Source organism: Mustela putorius, unplaced genomic scaffold, assembly GCF_011764305.1.
Source record: "Mustela putorius furo isolate JIRA1106 unplaced genomic scaffold, ASM1176430v1.1 tig00000695_pilon_pilon_pilon, whole genome shotgun sequence".
NCBI classification, from domain to species: domain Eukaryota; kingdom Metazoa; phylum Chordata; class Mammalia; order Carnivora; family Mustelidae; genus Mustela; species Mustela putorius.
In genome coordinates this window covers 10,199,756-10,220,138 of record NW_025421447.1, presented here as the reverse complement: position 1 = coordinate 10,220,138, position 20,383 = coordinate 10,199,756, and the positions used below count along the sequence as shown (strand labels likewise).

At 48.8% G+C, this 20,383-nt stretch overlaps 1 protein-coding gene across 3 annotated transcripts in view; it reads right to left on the bottom strand.

Annotated features, from left to right (window-relative positions):
* Positions 1-20,383, bottom strand: part of DNAH9 (dynein axonemal heavy chain 9) — a 313,471-nt gene that overhangs the window by 152,766 nt on the left and 140,322 nt on the right. For all 3 annotated transcript variants that reach the window (XM_045083402.1, XM_045083401.1, XM_004760150.2), the window contains 5 exons: positions 19,917-20,025; positions 18,664-18,811; positions 15,054-15,228; positions 10,373-10,546; positions 9,665-9,872 (listed from right to left, as the gene is read on the bottom strand). In XM_045083402.1, coding sequence (XP_044939337.1) covers positions 9,665-9,872; positions 10,373-10,546; positions 15,054-15,228; positions 18,664-18,811; positions 19,917-20,025 — 814 coding nt within the window. The remainder of the gene's footprint in view (positions 1-9,664; positions 9,873-10,372; positions 10,547-15,053; positions 15,229-18,663; positions 18,812-19,916; positions 20,026-20,383) is intronic.

Below are 20,383 nucleotides of genomic sequence, written 5' to 3'. Positions count from 1 at the left end.
ACAGGAGTCCCCTTGCCATGATGTGAATCAGATCCTGCCAGTCTCCTGCTTACAACTCACCTGGTGCATTCCATCCCGCCTGGGGCAAAAGCCAGTCTGGGTATGTCCGTAAACCTTGTATCTCTGTTTTTCTCTCTGATGCTCCCCTGTCCACACTCTCTGCTCCAGCCGTCCTGCTCTCTTACACTCCCTGCCACAGGGCCTTTGCTCTAGCTGATGCTCCCGCCTGCCATCCTTTCTCCCAAAGGTCAGCCCAGTTTGCTCCCTCTTTTCCATCGGGCATTTGTCTGCTCAAATGCCATTTCTCAGTGAGTCCTGCCCTGCACTAGGGCCAAAGTTAATTCCTCACCCCTAATCCCCTGTGCCTGCTTCATTTCTTCTTAAAATTTCACTTAAAATGCTCTATATTCTACTTATTTGTCTTATGTATTATCTTACCCTCTCCACACTATAAACTCCATGAGGACAGGCATTTTTCTGTTTTTCTGTCCTAACCCCAGCACCTAGAACATTATCTAGCACACAGTAGGGTGTCTGAAAGACACTTACAAAGAAGTGAATGAATGAATTTTACGACAAACCCCATGAATGGCAATGAAAGACACATTACTGCCATTTTGTAACTAAGAAAACAGAGGCTAAGGCAGGTTACGAGTCTTGCTGGAATTAGGATCTAGGTCCGTAGATAACTGATTCTAGTGCCTCTCTCATCCATCTCTTAGGGAGAGAACCCCTTAGAAGCCCTCAAACCCCAGTCTCCATCTAGGGCTGCCCTGGCCATTCCTGTCCAGGACTCTACCCAGGTCACCTGGTGTCATTGTACCGTGAACCAGTCAAACGCTCTCATGACGCGGCTTCTGCCCCTGACAACGCCCCGGTTTGGTGAACTCACTGCCTGACCATGTTTTTGACAGAGATCCTTAGCAGTAAATCCTGTCCGGCTTCACACCGATTTTCCTTCCCTTGGAACTCTTTTCTTCCCGCGTCGTCTAGTTTTTTCATGAGTTAAGACATTTCCATTATTACTGGAAAGGCTTTGCATTTTTTCTCTCCAAATGTAACGTGCTCTTGCACGACGCTTGCAAAAAGAATACATATTCAGGATATAAAGATTAAAAAAACACAAAATCATAATGATGAAAGTGAAAATTATCTGGGATTCGATCACCCCTCAGGAGCTATTAGTTTCAATATTGTAATGCATTTTATCCCAGTCTATTCACTCTGTTCCATTTCTCCTTTACAAAATCAGAATTATACTGCACATTCTATTTATAAAATATATATATATTCAACCCATGTGCCGTAAACATCATTATGTAAAAACATATCCTCCTAAAACATGATTTTAATTGCTGCACTGTGTTCCATAATTTGGAGGTACCAAAATTTATAGGATGGTTTCTCTGTTGTCTGAAACATATATTGTATTCCTTTTTTTTTTTAATACTCTGAAACTACCTTCGCTTGTCCTGAGCAGTGTGTCCTGCCCACGAGGTGACATATCTTTTGTGATTTCATCTTGTGTTATCTCCTTTTTGAAAGACAGCAAGGCAGGTGGACAAGAGCTGTCAGTAGTAATGACGGAAGTGTGATGGGGCTCCTTTGAGGTCAAGAGTCTGATCTTTTCTGGTCCTGTCCAACCTCAAACTTCATGAAAAGGTTATGGAGAGCCCTATTACACAAAGGTTCTGATGCCTGAATTCCTAACCAATTAGGGCAATTAAGCACTCAAATATTTGTTCAACTAATAATTTAAATCACAGGTGGCTAGTCAGAGAATTCCAAATTGCGAATAGCATTATCTTCAAGCCTCCTCTCTTTGTGCTGTGAATATAAGCCCGTGGAGGACTTGGCACATTTCTTTGCTTCTCCTTTCTCTCTTTCTAGATCATCCTGTCTATGGGTTACTGCAAATTTCTTTAGTTTTAAAAATTACTTATATTTTCTAAAAGAATGAACAGAGGCTTAGAGTATTTAAGCAGACATAAAACAGACCAATTAAGAGACTTAACAGGGATTCCAAAAGAACACCGGAGAAGAAACGTTTTTGGGCCCGTCTGTCATCACAACCAAATCAAAATGTATTGCACACTGTCCTTTACGAACTGCCTACCTGAAACCTCAGAACTAAATCTGCGTTTAATGACAGCAGCCACATCATCCTGGCTTACTGGAACAAATCCGCCTCTCATTTTCTATGAACAGAAATTTCCCGGCCACTAAATTCTAAAGGGCACGTATTAGGGATACTTACAAAAGGGATATCAGGTTACAGAATGGGCATAACCTTCAACTGGGGTTTCACAGGAGATATAAAAGTAACTTAAAATGATCTTTGATCATACTAACCCTGAACAGAGCCCAAGGGTAGATCATTAAATTGTAATGCGGGAAAGGGAATGAAAGCAATGCGGTGGGTTTGTGGGGGTTGCAGGAGCTGGGGGAATGGGGAGGCGCATGGGTCCCTGCCTCCCTCAGCATGAGGTGTCAGCATTCTAAATCTGTGCTTTCGGCAGCTATTGGAGAGAAGTCAATAGAGAAATCTGATGTTTCGATGACTACCTGAAGGGCCTATTTTATTTACTATCAAAGGGAAAGATATCCATGTGCTCTAGATATCAGATGAACAGAAGCGGAGCTGGCATTCTATTATGGAAAGCGAGAAGCATGACTTACAGTCTTATCAAAGCAGAATGAGGCTATAAGCTCGATGAAATAAGACAGCTTGGCTATTAACCCATTGTGTGACTTTTGGGGAAGTCACTTAACACCTGCAAGCCTCATTTTTCTCATCTTGCCGAAACAGAAAACTACTGGATCTGTCATGGACACCATTTCCCAGTTCCTTCTCTTTAGTCACTTTCCAGCTAGGGTGACCATGTTCCAGATCACTGGGGATTCTGGAGAGCTGCTATTTCCTGGCATGGGCACTAACTCTCCCCTTCATCTTTTTCTTTTTTCCATTTGGAATGCAGATGTGATGGCTGGAGCAGCAGCCATTCTGCCACCCTGAGGGAGCAACTGCGAGAATATAAATTATAGCATTGATATCATTGAGCCATTGATTTAGCATTCGCATCTGCCTACCTCAAGACTTGTTGTTGCATGAAAAAAAATATGTTTATGTCATTATTCTCATATTTTCTGCTGCATGCAGGCAAAGGCATCACTGACATTGTCTCATTGGATAGGGAGGGTTAAATGAACCAAGAGGGTAAGACCCAAAGTTTGGCAATGTATAAACATTTTATGTATAAACATTACATAAAACATGTCCTTTATGTCCTTTAGTATAGTTGAAGTTAACCCCCCTAACCACCTCTTTTGCTTGTGTTCCTTTTGTTTTGGCAGTAGGGTTTTGAAATTATTGCGTAGTATTTATAGATCCTTAAATTCAAGAAGGATTTGATATTATTATAATAATAGCTTCCATTTACTAAGCCCTTATTGCAAGCTAGGACCCATTCTGAGTGTTTTACATACTTTATCTTGCTATTCAAGAACAAAAAGAATGAACTGTTGATACGCTCAACAACATGGCAAATCTCGAGATCATGCTGAGTGAAAAAAACAAAAAGGAGTGCATATTATAATTCCATTATAGACAATTCTAGAAAATGCAAACTAACCTATTGTGACAGAAGTAGGTCAGTGCTTGTGTAGGCATGGGCACGGTGGAAAGATAAGGGGGAGAGGCACTTTCAGAAGTGATGAATACGCTCATTATTTCAACTGTTGTGATAGCATCAAGGGTGTGTAAATATTTCAAAACTTATCAAACCGTATACTTTAATATGTGCCATGTGTTGTAGGTCAATTATAACTCAATGATTTTTTTTTTTTAAAGGGAAAATGTCGAAAATCTGCTGCCTTTAGTGGGAAAATGGATAAACAGGCTGGTTTATTCACACAATGGGATCCTGCACAGCAGTAAAAAACAGTGAAATAGATGTACATGTATCGAAATAGACAATGATTTAAAAAGTTGCTAAAGGAAGTTACAGTATGATATGTTTAAAGTGTAATTGTAACACAACATTGTGTATTTTTATGGGTACATATATGTACTAAAAGTGTAAATCTGTATCTTTTCACGTGTCTGTCAGCCATCTGGATGTCTTTGGAAAAAGTCTAGTCATGTCTTCTGCCCACTTTTTAATAGGGTTAATTGATTTTTTGGGTATTGAATTGTCTAAGTTCTTTATATATTCTGGATACTAACCCTTTATCAGATACATCATTTGCAAATAGCTTCCCTCATCCCATAGGTTGCCTTTTAGTTTTGTTAATTATTTCCTTCTCTGTGCATAAGCTTTTTATTTTGATGTAGTCCCAGTGGTTTATGTTTGATTTTTGCTTTCCTTGACTTAGGAGACATATCTAGAAGTTGCTTCGGCTGATAAAGAAGTTACTATCTGTGTTTGCCTCTAGGATTCTCATGGTTTCAGGTCTCCCATTTGGGTCTTTCATCCATTTTCCTCAGCATCACTGATCATCAGGGAAACGTAAATCAAAACCACAATGAGCTATCACTTCACATCTGCCAGAATGACTAAAATCAACAACACAAGAAACAACAGGTGTTGACAAGGAAGCAGAGAAAGAGGAACCCTCATGCTCTGTTGGGAATGCAAACTGGTGCCAGCCACCGTGGAAAAGGGCATGGTAGCTCCTCAAAAAAGAACTATCCAAGATTCAGCAACTGTACTCTAGGTATTTACCCAAAGGATACAAAAATACTGATTCAAAGGGATACACGCACCCCGATGTTTTTAGCAGCATTATCTATAATAGCCAAATTATGGAAACAGCCTAAGTGTTCATCACCTGGTGAATAGATAAAGAAGATGTGATGTGTATAAAATAGAATGTCACCCGGCCATAAAAAAGAAGGACATCTTGCCATTTGCCGTGAAGTGATGGAGCTAGAGAGCATAATGTTAAGTGAAATAAGACAAAGACCATATAATTTCATTTGTATCTGGAATTTCAGAAATACATAAGAAAAGGGCAGGGGACTGGGGAGAGAGAAGCAAACCAGGAAACAGACGCTTAAGTATAGAAAACAAACAGATGGTCCCCAGAGGGGGGGTGGTGGTGGCGGGTGAACTAGGCGATGGGGATTAAGGAGGGCACCTGTGATGAGCATGGGGGCAGGGGTAGTTAGGGAAGCTCTGAATCACTCTGCTGTACATCTGAAGTTAATATTACGCCATGTGTTAACTGGAATTTTAAAACTTAAAAAAAGGTGTAAGTTTGAAATGATACACAGCAACTCCAGTCTTCAAAGACAGGCCGGGAGGGAAGATGGGGGTGTCTTCTCAATGCTCAGATTCACTGCAAGAATGACAGGGCCGTAACGTCTGTGAAATCTGGGTCGGGGATACATGGGCATCTGTTATATATATATATATTTGGACATTTCTGCATGCTTGAAATAGTTCTTAATTTTTAAAAAAGTTTAACGAATTCTCCCAGGTCCTTCTTAGCATCCAGTTCCCCCTGCCAGGGGCACCTCTTATCAGTTTATTATATGTCCTCCTGGAGATAGTCTAATTATATGTAAGTATAAAAATATATATAAATATTTTAATGTATCTCTTTTTTTTCCTTCAAATTTTAATTTAAGTTCTGACTAGTCAACATAGTGCAATGATGGTTTCAGGAGTAGAACTCAGGGATTCATCACTTACATACAACCTCCTGCGCTCATCACAAGTGCCCTTAATACCCACCACCCTTCTAGACCATTCCATACCCAACCCCCTCCACCAACCCTCAGTCTCTTTTTCTTTTTTTTTTTTAAGTAGTCTCCAGGTTCAGTGCAGAGCCTAAGTTGGGGATCGAACTCATGCCCATGAGCTCAAGACCTGAGCTGAGACCAAGAGTTGGATGCTCAACTGACTGAGCCCCCAGGCACCCCCTGTTCTTTATCATTCTATCTCTCTTTAAATGTGACACATTTTGGAGCATACCGTATACTCTCTTCTGCATCTTGCTTTTCTCATGCAACAAAGCTGTGGACATAGTTCCAACTCTGTTCATACAGAATGTCCTCTTTCTCTGCAATAATGCTTGGCACTCTGTCATGTGTATAATTAGGCTACTTCTCACCATTTGCCTCTATAGACCCAATAAAAATGCACATTTTGCACATGTGTCTGGGTGTACCACTTGCCCTTTGAAGCAGATTGCTTCACAACACATTCCATCCTTTTGTAATTACACAGGGTCTTAAGCACGGCCAGCAATGCAAACACTCAGCTGCACAAAGAGGCAAAAGGAGGGCTGGGGTCAGGACGTGGGTGGGGGAATCTGTCTCTGTCCAGGGCAGAGCAGCTACCCTTGGAGTTCTTATAGCTCCTTTTTGAAAGTTTCCATTTCCTATTGGATATCAGCTTTCTGGCTCCCCCTTTTCTAAGTGTCGTGGGCCCCCTTACATCTGCCATTTTGTTGCGTCTAAAATGTTTTAGGCTGAGAAGCCAAAGAAACAAAGTTGTTTGGATTGTGAGCAAAGAAAGAGGCAAGAGGGTCCAATAAGGGAATTCAGCATTTTTTTCAGAGTCAAGGGTATGACCTCTCTTGCGTAGACTCTGGCATTTTCACTGGCTCCTCTGGGGCTCTGGGTGACTCCTCAGTTCCTACGTGCTTCTGGATGGGTGAGGTTAGAGACCCCTGCCTCATCCATCCTTAGTGTGGAGGATGGATGGGATCCAGAGGCTGCTGGGGAAGTCACAGGATGCAGAAATGTTGCATCTGGTGAGGAGCAAGGAGCCAGTGTTCTCCTGGGTCTACTGACAGCAATCTGATGCTTTTGGATAAATCTGTGTTCCAGCAGGTGAGGAGGGGACAGTCCTCCAGGTTAGGGGCCCAGAATGAGAGAGAGGGAGGTCTGGGCACTGCAGGAAGGTCATCTACCTTTCTTTGAGTATAAGTTTTTATTCTCCATTTAAAGTATTTTTCTACACGAAGAACCCTCATACTAGGATTCCAGAAAACAACTCCCCCAGAATACTCGAATGGTCCCACTAAGGGTAAGAGCACTAATAGCAAACATTTACTGCTGTTTTCAAAGTATTTTCTTGCCAGGGAGGCAGGGTTAACTTCAGGGTTAAGAGCACAGGCTTGGAAGTTGGACTGTCTGGGTTCAAGCCCAGGCTCCATCACGTACTGTTTGGCCTAGGGTAGCTTACTTAACTTCTCTGTGCTTTGATGTTCTTCCCAAGAACATGGGGATGATTCAAGGACTTACTTCATGGGGCTGGACGGGACTAGATCATTTATCAATGTCCAAAATCCCGATCTCAGGTTGGTGTGTGAAGCATACTTGGTGAGTGCTTGCTAAACACCAGTTGTTATTAGCCTAGTTGTAAGCAGCGTGAGTCGGAGTGAATGGGGAGGTCTGATCATCTGATCAGTCGCTGGACTCCAGGCTTACAAATGAGTGCAGAGTCCTGTCGTCCAGTGAACAAGAGCAGTGTTCAGGCGTGAGCCAGCCAGGCATGGTGAAGTCTGCTTACGACCGCTGGGTCCCGGTCACATGGCTGCTGTCGTGGCATGCCATGATGGCGCTTGGGGTCTTCTGGAGTAAGGACACAGCTAGCGGTTTACTGGAGCTGCCTTCTGAGAGCTTACTGGTACAACCGAGGGAGTCTTGCCAGCTGGGTTGTTAAATCATTATTTCAACAATAAATTCAATAAACTTACAACCAGTTAACTTTTCTTAAAAACAAAGGTAGAGATACTCAAAGCTCATCACATCTCAGTTATTTTACCTTGTCCTACCATCATCTGTGCCCTCGAAGTTATTTTTGCCTACCCTATCTGGGAAGTGGGAACACCACAGAGGGGGAGCTCCTATACCTCTCTTCCTGCCCACCGTTTGCAGATTTCGCACTGGAAGCTGGAAATGGGCCATGGTTGGAGTATTTATGCTACAGAAATTGAGATAGATTTTGTTGCCCACACAGATTTCAGAAAGTGGTGGACAAAACACATTAATCGTGCAGATTAAACTTGAAAGTGCCTCACGCCTACAGATGTTTACATTGTGAAGAGCACAAAAAATCCACATACTCTTCATCTGCCTTCGTCTCAGGTCATGATCCTGGGGTCCTGGGGTTGAGTCCTGTGTCGGGCTCTCTGCTTGGTGGGGAGCCTGCTTCTCTCTCTCCCTCTGCCCCTCCACCTGCTTGAGCTCACGTGCTCTCTCTCTCTCTCAAATAAAATGTTTTTAGAAAATGGCATATTCTTTGGCTATTCAAACAGAAGATGCTCACATCACTGACCAATGGTGAAGTCCTAACATGAGTCTCCGTCGTTTCACGTTGTCTTCCTTGTTAACGTTCATGTGTGAATGACAGGTGCTTGTTGAATTGGGACGGACTGTGTGGAACATTTAGGAATCCGGCCAGGGATGCAGCCCAGAGGCTCCCTTGACAAAGAAATGGAGAGTCTCTCTGTCACCGAGGGGCTCTGGCTGCCTGACTGCACTGAGAGGCAGGGAGCAGACAGTGGGACCCCGACCCCAGAAGACCTGGCAGGATAGGCAGAAGGAAGGAGGGAAGTGAGCTGTTCTTTCTGTGGGAGCTGGGGAGGCAGAACACTGCCAATACCAAGCTGGGTGACTCTGAAGTTCTCGCTAGGGTGGGGGATGGCGCGGAAGGATGGGGTATATGAGACGGGTCCAGGCTGAGCAAGAGGAAGTTGCAGTGAAACCTGTTTTGCAAGTCTGCTAGCCTACAGCCTGGGTGTTGGACAGGCAATATGCCAGGCTTACTTTCCCTGTACTAAGCTATGGCTTCTGATTTACCAGTCTGCAAATAGTCTGGTGCCTGGAATTCCTGGTCTGTGGTTTTGCATTGTGGGTGTGGCCATGCACTGTGGTCTCCTGCAGGAAGCACTGCCCAGGTGCAGGGAGAGAATACGAGCAGGGCTTCCCCCGACCCCGGCCCTACCGGTGCTCTCCCATCACCAGGAACTTGGCTCGGGCACCTCTTGAAAAGGGAGCTGCTCCTAGGGGTCAAGTAATGAGCATTTCTCTATACTGTTTCTATATACAAGGAGTCCCTACAGGTAGTGAGAGTCAAGGAGAAAGTGACTCTAGAAAGGTGAAAACTCCTTTTTTGCGGGGGGAGCCTCTGACCCACTCAAGAGCCCAGCACGTCAACTCCCCATGAAAAGCAGCCCCACGTGCTCAGAAGGCTGGATGCACCCTGCCTGCCTTGCTGCTTGATGGTGACCTTGGGCGATTGTGTACATTCCCCGAGCCTCAGTTTCCCTATCTCTAAGACAGGAAGGGCGAAGGAAATGATCCCTAGAGCCGCTTCTACAAGCCTGTGGCTCTCCTTCGCTGGGTGTCAGCGCTCCTTGGCATCCAGGTCCTGAGAACTGCTCTGTGTTGAACCCCTGGCCTGGGAGGGATCTGAGAGGCCAGGGAAGAAGGAAGGAGGCGGGATGAGAAAGTCCGTGTTGAGGGTGCAGAAGTGGAACAGAGGTGCTGGGGTGGAGAAAGGACAGGAGGGGCGAGAGGGGAGTGTGGGCACAGGGGACGTCAGGCCGAACAGGTGCTGATGCTTTGCTCCATTTCCACGTCCAGGCACGTGGCCATTCAGACACCCCTTCCCCCAGCCCCCAACGTCCACGCGTTCCGGGCCCTCACCTTGCAGCATCGCCGACGTGGTGTAGTAGTTGAACGGCACGCTTTTCACCACGTACTCCTCGGCGTCCAGGCTGGCCAGCTTGGTCCCCACCAGCACTGACTTGCCCGTGCCCGCAGTCCCCACCAGCATGACAGGCTGCCTCCGCTGCACGAGCCGCTCTAGGAAGTAGCACACTCGGATGGTCTCGCTCGTGTGCACCAAACAAGCCTGCGGTGAGAACACAATGAGTGTGCCAGGGGCTCATGGGAGTGACAGGGGCCTGGCAAGAACTTTCTGGAGCATTTCAGAAGAGGCCTGGCAGTGCTGGTTGGCTACCACGGGCAGGAGGGTCTTCCTCCTTCAAATGCAGAGTAAGACCATCCCATAAGCTCTTTCTTCTGGGTGGAGAGCACGTCCTCCCCCCTCTGCCAGCTCTGTCTGCCTCCCTGCAACCTCCCTATAGGTTTGGGAACCTTCTACCCTGCCATCTCCCCACTCTGTTCCCCAGGATGCCAGTGGAGTCTGGTAATCAAGTTACCTAGTCTTTGTGGGGGGTGCTATGGGTCTGTGGGTTCCTTGCACTAGGATTTCCTCTTGAAAATTGGGTAGCGGAGGATGACTAGTTATTGCAAGGTTAAAATGCTTGGCTGCTTATAAAGAGGCTTCCACCAGAGCCACTAAAGGTCCTTGGGGCAACCGTACATCCTCGGTCACTGGGCCACACTCACCTGCAGGGGGATCTCAGGATCAAATTCAAACTGGGGGATGAGCTTGGACCAAGGCTCGAATTTCTTTGTTGCTGGGTCTATGTAGTAGTCAAAGATGGTTCCCTGAGAGGGAAACTTGACCGTCTTGAACTCCGTCAGCCACCACTTGCTGAACTCTGCTCGGTAGTCCACGAGCTGCCAACACAGAGCGGGTCAGGGGGCAAGGCTCTCCAGAGCTTCTGAAGCCGGGACACACTGCCCTGGTCTCAGGCAGGAGGTCAGAGTGGGGAACGTGAGATGCTTTGCTCGAAGGAGCAGCTTCTCCAGGAGGAATGCTGCTTCCCCGGGTATCAGCCCTGATGAGCCACAGCGGCTCAGGGGCCAGCCCTGAGCAGGTACATGTGCCACCGCTTGACCATGTGGCTGACACTGCATCTGAGCATCCTTGTGGGGTGCAGGGAGAGGGGTGTAAGAATACTGGTGCAGCACCCATGACCCCAAGATGGGCAAAATGTGGCCAAGAGCTCCTGAAGAGATAGATGGACCTACAGCCTCCCAGATAGCTGAGAGACTCAGCCATTCCAGGGTGGCGGTCAGGGACAGAATAAGATGGTGGCTGCTGACATTGGGGGGTAAAGGGTGACAGGGTAAGAAGAGCCTCAGTTCCCTCATCTGTAGAATGAGCATCCTAGAGAAGAGGACTTCTAGGGTCCCTCCAAGAGCTAAAATTTCTAAAATGTAGGGGCAGCAGAGACAAAGTTGTGCTGGTTTTTCTGACAGAAGGAACAGGTAGAGACATATAATTTACATGCATATGCATTGGATCAAGAGCCCCTCAGGATAGGGCTGGACATCCAGTAGACTCAAATAATCTCATTGCGTCCAAGCTGAAACACACAACATGTACGTACATGCGTGCACACACACATATACACACCCCCATAGTGTACCTGCATACTACAGGCAGGAAGCCTATTTTTTGAACAGGCAGACCTAGGAAACATCCCAAAAAAGAAAACCTAAAAAAAGACCCAGATTGGGCATTTTATTATTTTTTTAAGATTTTATTTATTTGGGATAGAGAGAGAGCACGAGTGGAGGGAAGGGCAAAGCGACAGGGAGAAGCCAGCTCCCCACCAAGCAGGGAGCCCGACACGGGGCTCGATTCTAGGACTCCGGGATCGTGACCTGAGTCGAAGGCAGACGCTTCACCGATGGAGCCACTGGGGTGCCCCTGGATTGGGTATTTTGGGGAATGTTTCTGGAGGGCAGGACAAAGATGGAATTTGAAGGCTGGACAAATGGGGAAGCTGGGCGCATGGCAGCGATTCGGGATTCGCAGGAAATGGAACTCCTCGTTCTGTCTCTTACTGGGTAAGTACGATTGAATACTTTTGCTTTCTTTCTTTTTTTTTTTTTTTTTTTAAGATTTTGTTTATTTTCTTGACAGAGATCACAAGCAGGCAGAGAGAGAGGGGGAAGCAGGCTCCCTGCTGAGCAGAGAGCCCGATGTGGGACTCGATCCCAGGACCCCAGGATCATGACCTGAGCTGAAGGCAGAGGCTTTAACCCACTGAGCCACCCAGGCGCCCCAATACTTTTGCTTTCTTATTTATTTTTTAGTTTTTTGGAGTGCTTATTAAAAAAATATTTTTGCTTTCGAATGAGAACAGAAACAAGGTCTAATAGAAGGACAGATTTGTTTGCTGTTCTTCTTCTGATCTGACTTCAAATGAAGGGAGTGCTCTATCTTCTCCATATTGGGCTCTACAATCAGAAGACCTGGAAAAAAACCCCATTTTTAGCTCCTGGATAAAACCCTTCAAGACTTTTAACTTCTTACTAAAAAACCTGGTTCTAGATTTCTGTGGAAAATCCGAGGCCACCTCTAGAACAAAGGAGGTTGGGTGGATCTTCTTTCCCTGCCTCCAGTTCGACCTTGAGCTTCTGGATCATGGAACCAATCCCCGCGCCACTGCTGATGTGCTGTACCAGCATTGTCTCCTCTCCAATATTGGCACATGACCTTACCTCCACTCTAATGGGACACTAAAGCCAGGGTCACCTCTGCCAAGTCAGCCAGAAGCGCTGTCTCGGTTCAGTTCCTTGGATGTCTCTTCAGAAGTAACCTTCACAAAGAGGCCCCTTCAGACACCCCATTGCTTTTGGATCTGGACAGTCCTGTGGCCCCTTCCTGCCCCTTGAACTTGAGGACACTGAGGTCCGTCTGTATACTGCACAAGAGTCTGGGCTGTAACATCCGCTCACCTGATGCTCCCCAGGCTCTGAGCTCTCCTGGCTAATACCAACTGTTCCTATCTGATACATGAAAAGACAGAAACGGAAAAGGACAGCTTCTAGAAGCACACGGAGGCACCACGAGTTGGATTCAGGTGTTTGGTCCCAGGAGCTGGTGCTCTCTGAGACATCACCATTTCCTATGATCCTTGCAAAGTATTCAGTGAGAACCTTGTCTTGCTTTTGAAGCTCCAACTCGGGTATGGGCTGCAAATCGACTTTCTCCTTGGCTTTAATGACAGCTTTACAAACACCAGCACCACCGCTGTTCCTGGTGTGAATATTTTGGCCGGCTTCCTGTTTTTCTACTTAGGGCACTATTTCTGGTGTTTGGCTTGAATGTGGCTGGAGTCAGGGCCTTGGGCCTTCCCTGCTGCTAAAAGCTTTCTCCCTCGTCCTCTCCCCATGTGCTAGCATGGCTGCCTCTGGCTCCAAGTGCTCCAGGGCCTGGGATGCCTGGAGGCATGCTTTCTCCCAGGCTTTTAAAAAGAGCTGAGTGGATTTAAATGTGTACTGCCGTAGAGAAATTGACCAAGTGTCTCCACCCTGAGCCCCCACTGCCTGCTAAGCACCAACCCCGGGGAGAAGCCCAGCAGCGTTGCTATCTGACACACGAGCTGTTGAAAGGTCAGGCCTGTATTTGATGGAAAGCAGTAACCTGTGCCTTTTGGATCTCAGTACTTGGGCAAGGTCTCGTCCATCCTGCTGGATTCCTTGCCTCAAAGGGGAAATGGAAAGCTGTCAAAGCAACAGTCCATGGAGAATCTCTAAAGACCACGAGAGGCAGTGGAATTCTCAGATGTCTCACTCGCAGTTTGGGTATGTGCATACCACCACCACGACCCCCTCGCCACTGCCCAACCTCTGGCTCTGGCTCTGGCAATGGGGAGAGGTTCGCTGGGAGCTTGCGAGAGCTGCGTTTTGAATGTGGAGCACCAAAGAGCATCTCAGGGAGGGAAGATGGATGCTAACACCCAGGGCCTGTGCAAATGGACAAGAAATTAATTGTTCATTTGAAATTTGCACTCCAGGCTCACCGACCTCTTGGAGTCTAGAACACGGCTTTGCCCTGGGAGGCTGAAACTTTCTACCTCTCTCCTCAAAAGAGCCTCCGATCAACCCAGACCAGAAAGAGTAAATCCGAACTGTTCACCCACTACAGCTTGCTTTGATCCCTTGCAATGAGGGGGGTGCTGGACACTTGCTCTGAAACTGAGTATTTCTGGTATGAGATGACTATTAATAAGCAGGTGTGCACTCCAGCATGATTTTAAGAACTTTGCATGTATCTGTGTTGGATGATCACAAACTGTATCCCTTCCTGTAACCTTACAACTGCCATAGAAACTGGGCACCGCTGTCAGCACCCTCATCGCCTTCGTACACAGGCAGGAAGTAAGGTGGGGGGAGGGGAAGCGATTTGCCCAACGTCTCCCAGGTCCTAAGTGGCAAAGCTAGGAATCAGATCCAGAGTCCGTGCCCTCAGCCCCCCATGTGACACTGCCTGATAGCTGGAGGCAGCTGTCCAAGACTGGCCTGCCTAACCTTGACTCGGATGTTTCCAGATAAAGAACTTGTCATTTGGAGAAAACTAAACCAGGAAAACGTCGGGAGGCGGGGCCTGGTTGGCTCTGTCAGTTAAGCGTCTGCCTTCAGTTCAGGTCGTGATCCTGGGGTCCTGGAATTAAGCCCCGTTTCGGACTCCCTGCTTCTACTTCTCCCTCCATCCCCTGCCCCAGCTCGTGCTCACGCTGATAAATTCATAAAATTTTTTAAAAGAAAAGAAAAGAAAAATTATGGGGACATTGGAAGGGTTAGGAATAGGATGCCAAGATATTCCAAGCCAACATCCCTACCCCCATACCCGAGCCACAGCAGCCAATACCACAATAGAAGTAGTGACTTGTGTTCCTAGCCCTAGATGTCATTTAACCTTTGGTCCACGCTCCTGTGGACAGCTCGGGGTTTCGGGGGATTGCTGATTAACTCTGGTCTGACACAGGGTCATCCGTATCGCACTTGTTCTGGAATGCTAAGGGGATTCTGCCCTCTAAAGCTTCTGTAACACAGCATCACTCCATCCATCAAACACACATCGTCTTGCAAAGCAGTGGACCTACACCTCTGTTCCCAAAACACTGCAACTCCCCAAGAAATCGGGATACATCACTAACTCCAAAAGCAGGAGCTCAAAACATAGCCTGAGTTCATCTGTCTCACTCCGAGAGGCCCTTCTCTGGAGGCTGATGTCTTTAGCAGATCAACGGACGGATAACCAAATAGTCTGATGCCTTCATGTTGATTCTGACATTTAGCGGTCCTCTTTTTCCAGATCTTTGCTGGAAGATTTGTTTTTGCCACTGCGGGTTTGCACCTGGGGGTTAACCATGGCATGTCCTCTTACCTGGTCCTGGACCATCGCTCCACCGAAAGCCCAGATGGCTGCAAACACAAAATACAGCTCATAGGTTTCCTTGGGGCTGTCCGCAGGGACGTCCTCCTCAGTCAGGAGACATTCCAGAAGGTGACACAGCATCTGGACCATGCTCTGCTCTGGGATCGGAATTATCTTCTTGAATCTGCAGAGAGAGACCCAGATACGTTGGATGATACTGAATTTTCCATGCTGGAGGCCTGTTGGAACCTACCTAGTTTTGGGGCGACCTATGACCCATCAGTTCTTTGGGATTACGTGGGGACGACACAAGCCTTCACTCTCATCGGCTCCTCAGTAAGAGGGGCCCAGAGTGCTCTGAGCAGGTTCTTTCTCATCGCCCTTCCTCTGGGACCTTCCCCATCAGCTCTTCCCTTCTCTGCACACCGAATGCTCCTCTCGGTCATCGGTAGGGGTGTAGACCACTGTGACACGATGGGGTAAAATCTTATCGTCACACCCTCACCATTTCCTCAAGGGTCAGGAGGGTGCGGGGCTGCGGCTGAGGCTGGTCCTTCCTGTCTTTCAGGGCCTTCCCTCAGTTCAGCCACACAGAAAAGCTGTTCTCGGACCTAGAGTCTTGCTGGGGGTAGGGGCAGAGGGGGCCCAACAGATGTTCACTTTACACACTCATGATTTGTCCTTTGATGGGGTTTGTCTTCTGGAAACACAGCTCTCTTTGCCCCGGCCTGTGAACTTTCCACACTGGGTTTGGAGGTCCTGACTGAAGGGCAGGTACCAAGAGATGCCTGTATGCACGAGGGAGCACGAGTGTGAGCGTGCGTGTGCACACTCACAGGCTTGCTCACCCACCGCGAGCACATACTGCACATGGCCACCCCTCTGCGGCGTCCAGTGTGAGCTCGGCTCTCACCAGGTGGCGGTCCTAATGACAACACTACCATGAGGCTGTCCCGTGGTCTAGGCACCACTTCCACGAGGGATGCCTTCATTTTTCCCACTGTGATTTGTGATGGAAGGTTCATGTCCCACAGTCTCAGGCCCGGTTCTGTGTGAGGCACCAAGGCAGACAGAGGTCGACTACATGGACCATTGCCAGCAGGTTCCAGACAACTGTGGGGCCCCTGGCCTTCTCAGGGGATAGAGAGGGTCAAAGCGGGAGATGCTGGGAGGGGAGAGAAATTAGCATTTGGGGTTTGGAGGAGAGCTCACAGGGAAGGCAGGTGCTGGCCCGGCACAGCGCTGGGGAAGGGGCTGCATGGCTGCTCTGAGGAGGGAAGGGACAGGTGCCCAGGTAGCCCAAGGACACCTGCTTATCTCGCAGTGGAGTGTGGGGAGCATGCTTGCTGGGGCAGCCCGTACCCCAGTTCATCAAAGCAAAGAGGCATGAGCATTTCCTGGGATCCAAGGGTGGTCCAAAAGCCAAGGGCCACTGGAGGGCTTTGCAGGAGGAGCCTGCATGACCGGCTGGTGGAGAGGCATATCTTACTTCCAAGAAAGGCACCTCGGAGGTCTCCAGTGATGGCGGAGGGGCCAAGGAACTCAGAATCTTTGAGAGAGAGTCAGGTTTGACATCTGCCACTCTTAGGGTAGCTCAGACCATGCTGGTTCCAGCCATTAAGACCTTTCCTGCCCTTTCTCTTTTTTCTGTTCCCGTTTGACCCCAAGGGGGCAGAAGCTACAGCTGGTTGGGGGTGGCTGGTGGTGGTGGGGGCAGAGGAATGAGGAGAAAAGATGTCAAGCACTCCTTTCCCACTGCAGGTGAGAGCAGGCTGAGCGGGGGGCAGGGGCAGAAGCTTTCCTGTATATGGAGTTTGCTTTTCCACGTTTTCACGTGTGTGTCCCTAGAAGCGAAGACGTGTCTCCGAACGACTGCAGAATGACCAGGAAAGTCACAAGTGGGGACCTAGATTTCATGTAGGCGTGGGAGGAGGACAAGCCACATGAAGAGGGTTTTTGAAGGAGCAGTAGGAAACAAAATCAAGTTGATTTATAATCCCCTCCACTTATGAGGCCAGCTTGTTGAATATAAAAATTATTACATGTGGACATCCCACAGCTCTGTGGTACCAGGGCCCCCCAAGAGTTGGCCTTAGGAGGGAGGTCCGAGCTGGGAGCCTGTGGCTGGTTCCTGACAGCCGTGGTGCCCAGGGCACAGCCGGAACCTCAGCTCCCTACCCATGGATGCTTTGCCCTCTTAGGAATTGTGTGAGCGCTCAACGCACCCCATGCGGGCGCTGTACACCATGGATGTGTTTCATCCTTGGTGGCCACAGAGTTCAGACACCAGGGCGGGGGACTGTCTCTAGATAGACTGCACACTGTCAGCATCTCCGAAACTTGGTGCGGAGGCCGGTGCATGCTCTTCTGCACACGCACACGCATGCACGCACACACACACACATACACATACACATACACACAGCTAAGAGTTTGGCATCTCTTGTCCTAAAAGCCCAGAGTCGGAAAGAGCCTGACTTTCAGCCACAGGCTCTACCAGATCAGTGTCTCAGCAAATGATGTAGGATGGGGTACGCTCGCTACTTTCCCCAAACCTGCCCTTCCCGTGGAGTATTACCTCCCTGGCCTGCCTGCACCACTGACCCCTCGTGCCCATTTTCCAGCCTTGCCTGCCACCTGGGCTGCTTTATCTCATTAGATCCCAAGGCCATAAGGAGCCCACAGGCCACAGAGCCTGGAGACTTTTCAAGGGTTTCAGAAAATGGGGCAGATCGGGAAAATACTTCTTGGTTGGGACAGTGCCCAGGTCTCCTGCCACCTACAGATCCCTTTCCCCTCCACCTCCATGCTTGCGAGCTCTGCTCCGTCCCACTCAAGGATCGTTCTGAACAGTGGCCTTCGTCTCCCAGAAACATCATCCTGACCCTACCTCGGTGAAGGTTCGAGAATTTCGGATCCCTGAGCCACGCCGTCTCCCCAGCCCTGACCGCTGATGGTTGGACTTGGCTGAACTAGGAGGCTGGCTGCCTGACTCAGGGAAGCGCACGTTGACTGGCAAGAAAGGATAGAACAAAGCCAGGTTCCAGACCCCAAACTTCCCTCTCTGCAGGCCGCTGCAAAATTCCTGCTGTAATAAGTCTCCTTATTTCAAGAGCACTCATTCTTTTATTCATGGGCTAAGTGGTTAGCGATTACTGCTTTTACTTTTGCAAACCCATTAGAGAAAAAGCAAATCTGCAGAGTCCCCAGGGGCCAGAGTGGAGGATTGACACGCCCTATCGGGTCCTGTGTTATCTGGGCGGTGGGCATACTAAGCCGGTGACAGGAAGTGGGCCCTGTTTATCCCTGACGTGTGTCATCGTCACCTCCAGGTCTGCTCAGTGGACAGGTGTATCATTTCTAAGGAGGTCAGCTATGTGCCCTGCAGTGTGAAGGATCTCAGGACGGTCATCTCATAGTGCAACGCACAGGCTCTGTGGACTTCCTCTGTATTCTTGCCTGAACAGACAAGAGGCATCTGGTAACGTGTGCCGCCCTCTGCCCCCTGCCAGGCCAGAGGGGAAGGCTCTGAGGACATCTGGCTTCGGGGACGGGACAGGACATCCGCGGGCTATCAGGTGTGAGCTGACGGGCTCCTGCACTGGGCTTCAAGGCCTACCTGGCTCTGAGCGTGTCCAGGCAGGCCGGGAGGTACTTGTCAAACAGAATGGTGAGGTTGGCTCTCTCGGTCTGCATTTCCCTCTTCTCAATCCAGCTGTTCACCGGAGGACTCCACCCCAGGTCTGCCGGGTTGATGTACAGGATTCCTGGGGACACGGGGAGTTCTGATCAGTGAAGCCTCAACAGAGGACAGCGGGCTCCTTAGCTCCAGGAGTTACTCTGTCTGGGTAGAAAATGTACAGAAGCCTGGACTCTGAAGAAACAGAAAGCTGGCCTTGGTTTGAGAGGGTAAGCAGGTCTGCTCTGGGTTTGCTCTGGGTGGGGACCAGTCAAATGGCCAATCTAGGCTCTGGAGAAAGAAGGCTGTGATGACCCATTCTAATCCTGGGAGCCTGTGAATGTGACCTTACCCGGTAAAAAGCCCTTCCCTTGCAGATGTGATTCAGGGTCTCACAATGAGATCGCCATGTATTATCTGGCTGGAACTTTTACAGATATCCCCGTAAGAGACAGAAGAGGCAAGGCACACCCGGAGTAGGCAGCCACGTGACTGAGGAGGTGGAGGCTGGAGTCCTGGGGCCAGCAGCTTAGGCTGGAAGATGCAAGGCAGGCTTCTCCCCCTGGAGGGCTGACAGCTCGAAGCTGGATGCCTGACTTCCAGAGTTGTGAGGGAGTACATGTCTGTTGTCTGGAAAGCCACCGAGTCTCTGGTGGCTTGTTAGGCAGCCCTAGGGAAGGAATACAGACTTTTCCAGACCCATGTGCCCACCCTCAGCTGGGTCCTCAAGAGGGAATCTGATGTGACGGTGGAGATCAGACCCTCTGTCCTGATGCTCTAGGCTGTGCCGATCAATTTTGCAGGGGAGTCAGACGTAAGTTAAGGTACAAGATTGTCACTCTCACCACAATGCAGTGAGAAGTGCAGTCCCTGCTCATCTCCACTGATGTGGGAGGCGGGAACTGGCCAAAAAGCAGGCTCAGCTGAGGCCCTTCTGGGCAGAGGAGAGTGGCCCAGCTCAGGGGCTGTCCCTTCCCATCTCTGAATTAAGAACAGTCCGTGGCCTTGACCTTAGGTCACCTGCTCACCCTCATGGACACAGATCAGGGCTAGAAGCCGGCCAGAGGTCCATGGGATTTATGTCTGCCTCCTGTCTAGAGCTTCCTTCAGAGCCGGCCATACCCTACGCAAGGCTGAAAGCACCTGTTTCCAAGTGAGCAGCCTGGCGGGTTCTTTCCCTGCGTGGGTCATACCTGCTCTGGAGACCGTCGCCGGTGTGGCCGTCCGCAGGTGGCTGATCTCGAAGAGCAGCCTCATGGTGGGATTCAGGGGGATCCTCTCATTGCTGGCCAGGGTCAGCACCTGGACACAGGGAGGGACACCCCAGGTAGGAGGGAGGGAGAGTGGATGCCTCCGGACAGGGATTAAGGAGGACTATTTTCTTCACTATGATTATGAGTATTTGTTGAATTTTCTACAAGAATCCTCTACCTCTTTTCCTCTAGCCCCTCTACCGCCATCTCTGTGCGTGCAGTGGGTCAAAAAACAAGTTCTCTAAAGAGTCAATGACAGTCAAGGATTCGAACGAGCTAGACCACATTGGAATAACAAGAGTGCTTCTAAAGAAGGGTTTAGGGTTCATATTATTGTTTCTTCTTAAGCAGTTCCTCTGGGGACACCTGGGCAGCTCAGTTGGTTGGGTGTCCGACTCTTGGTTTTG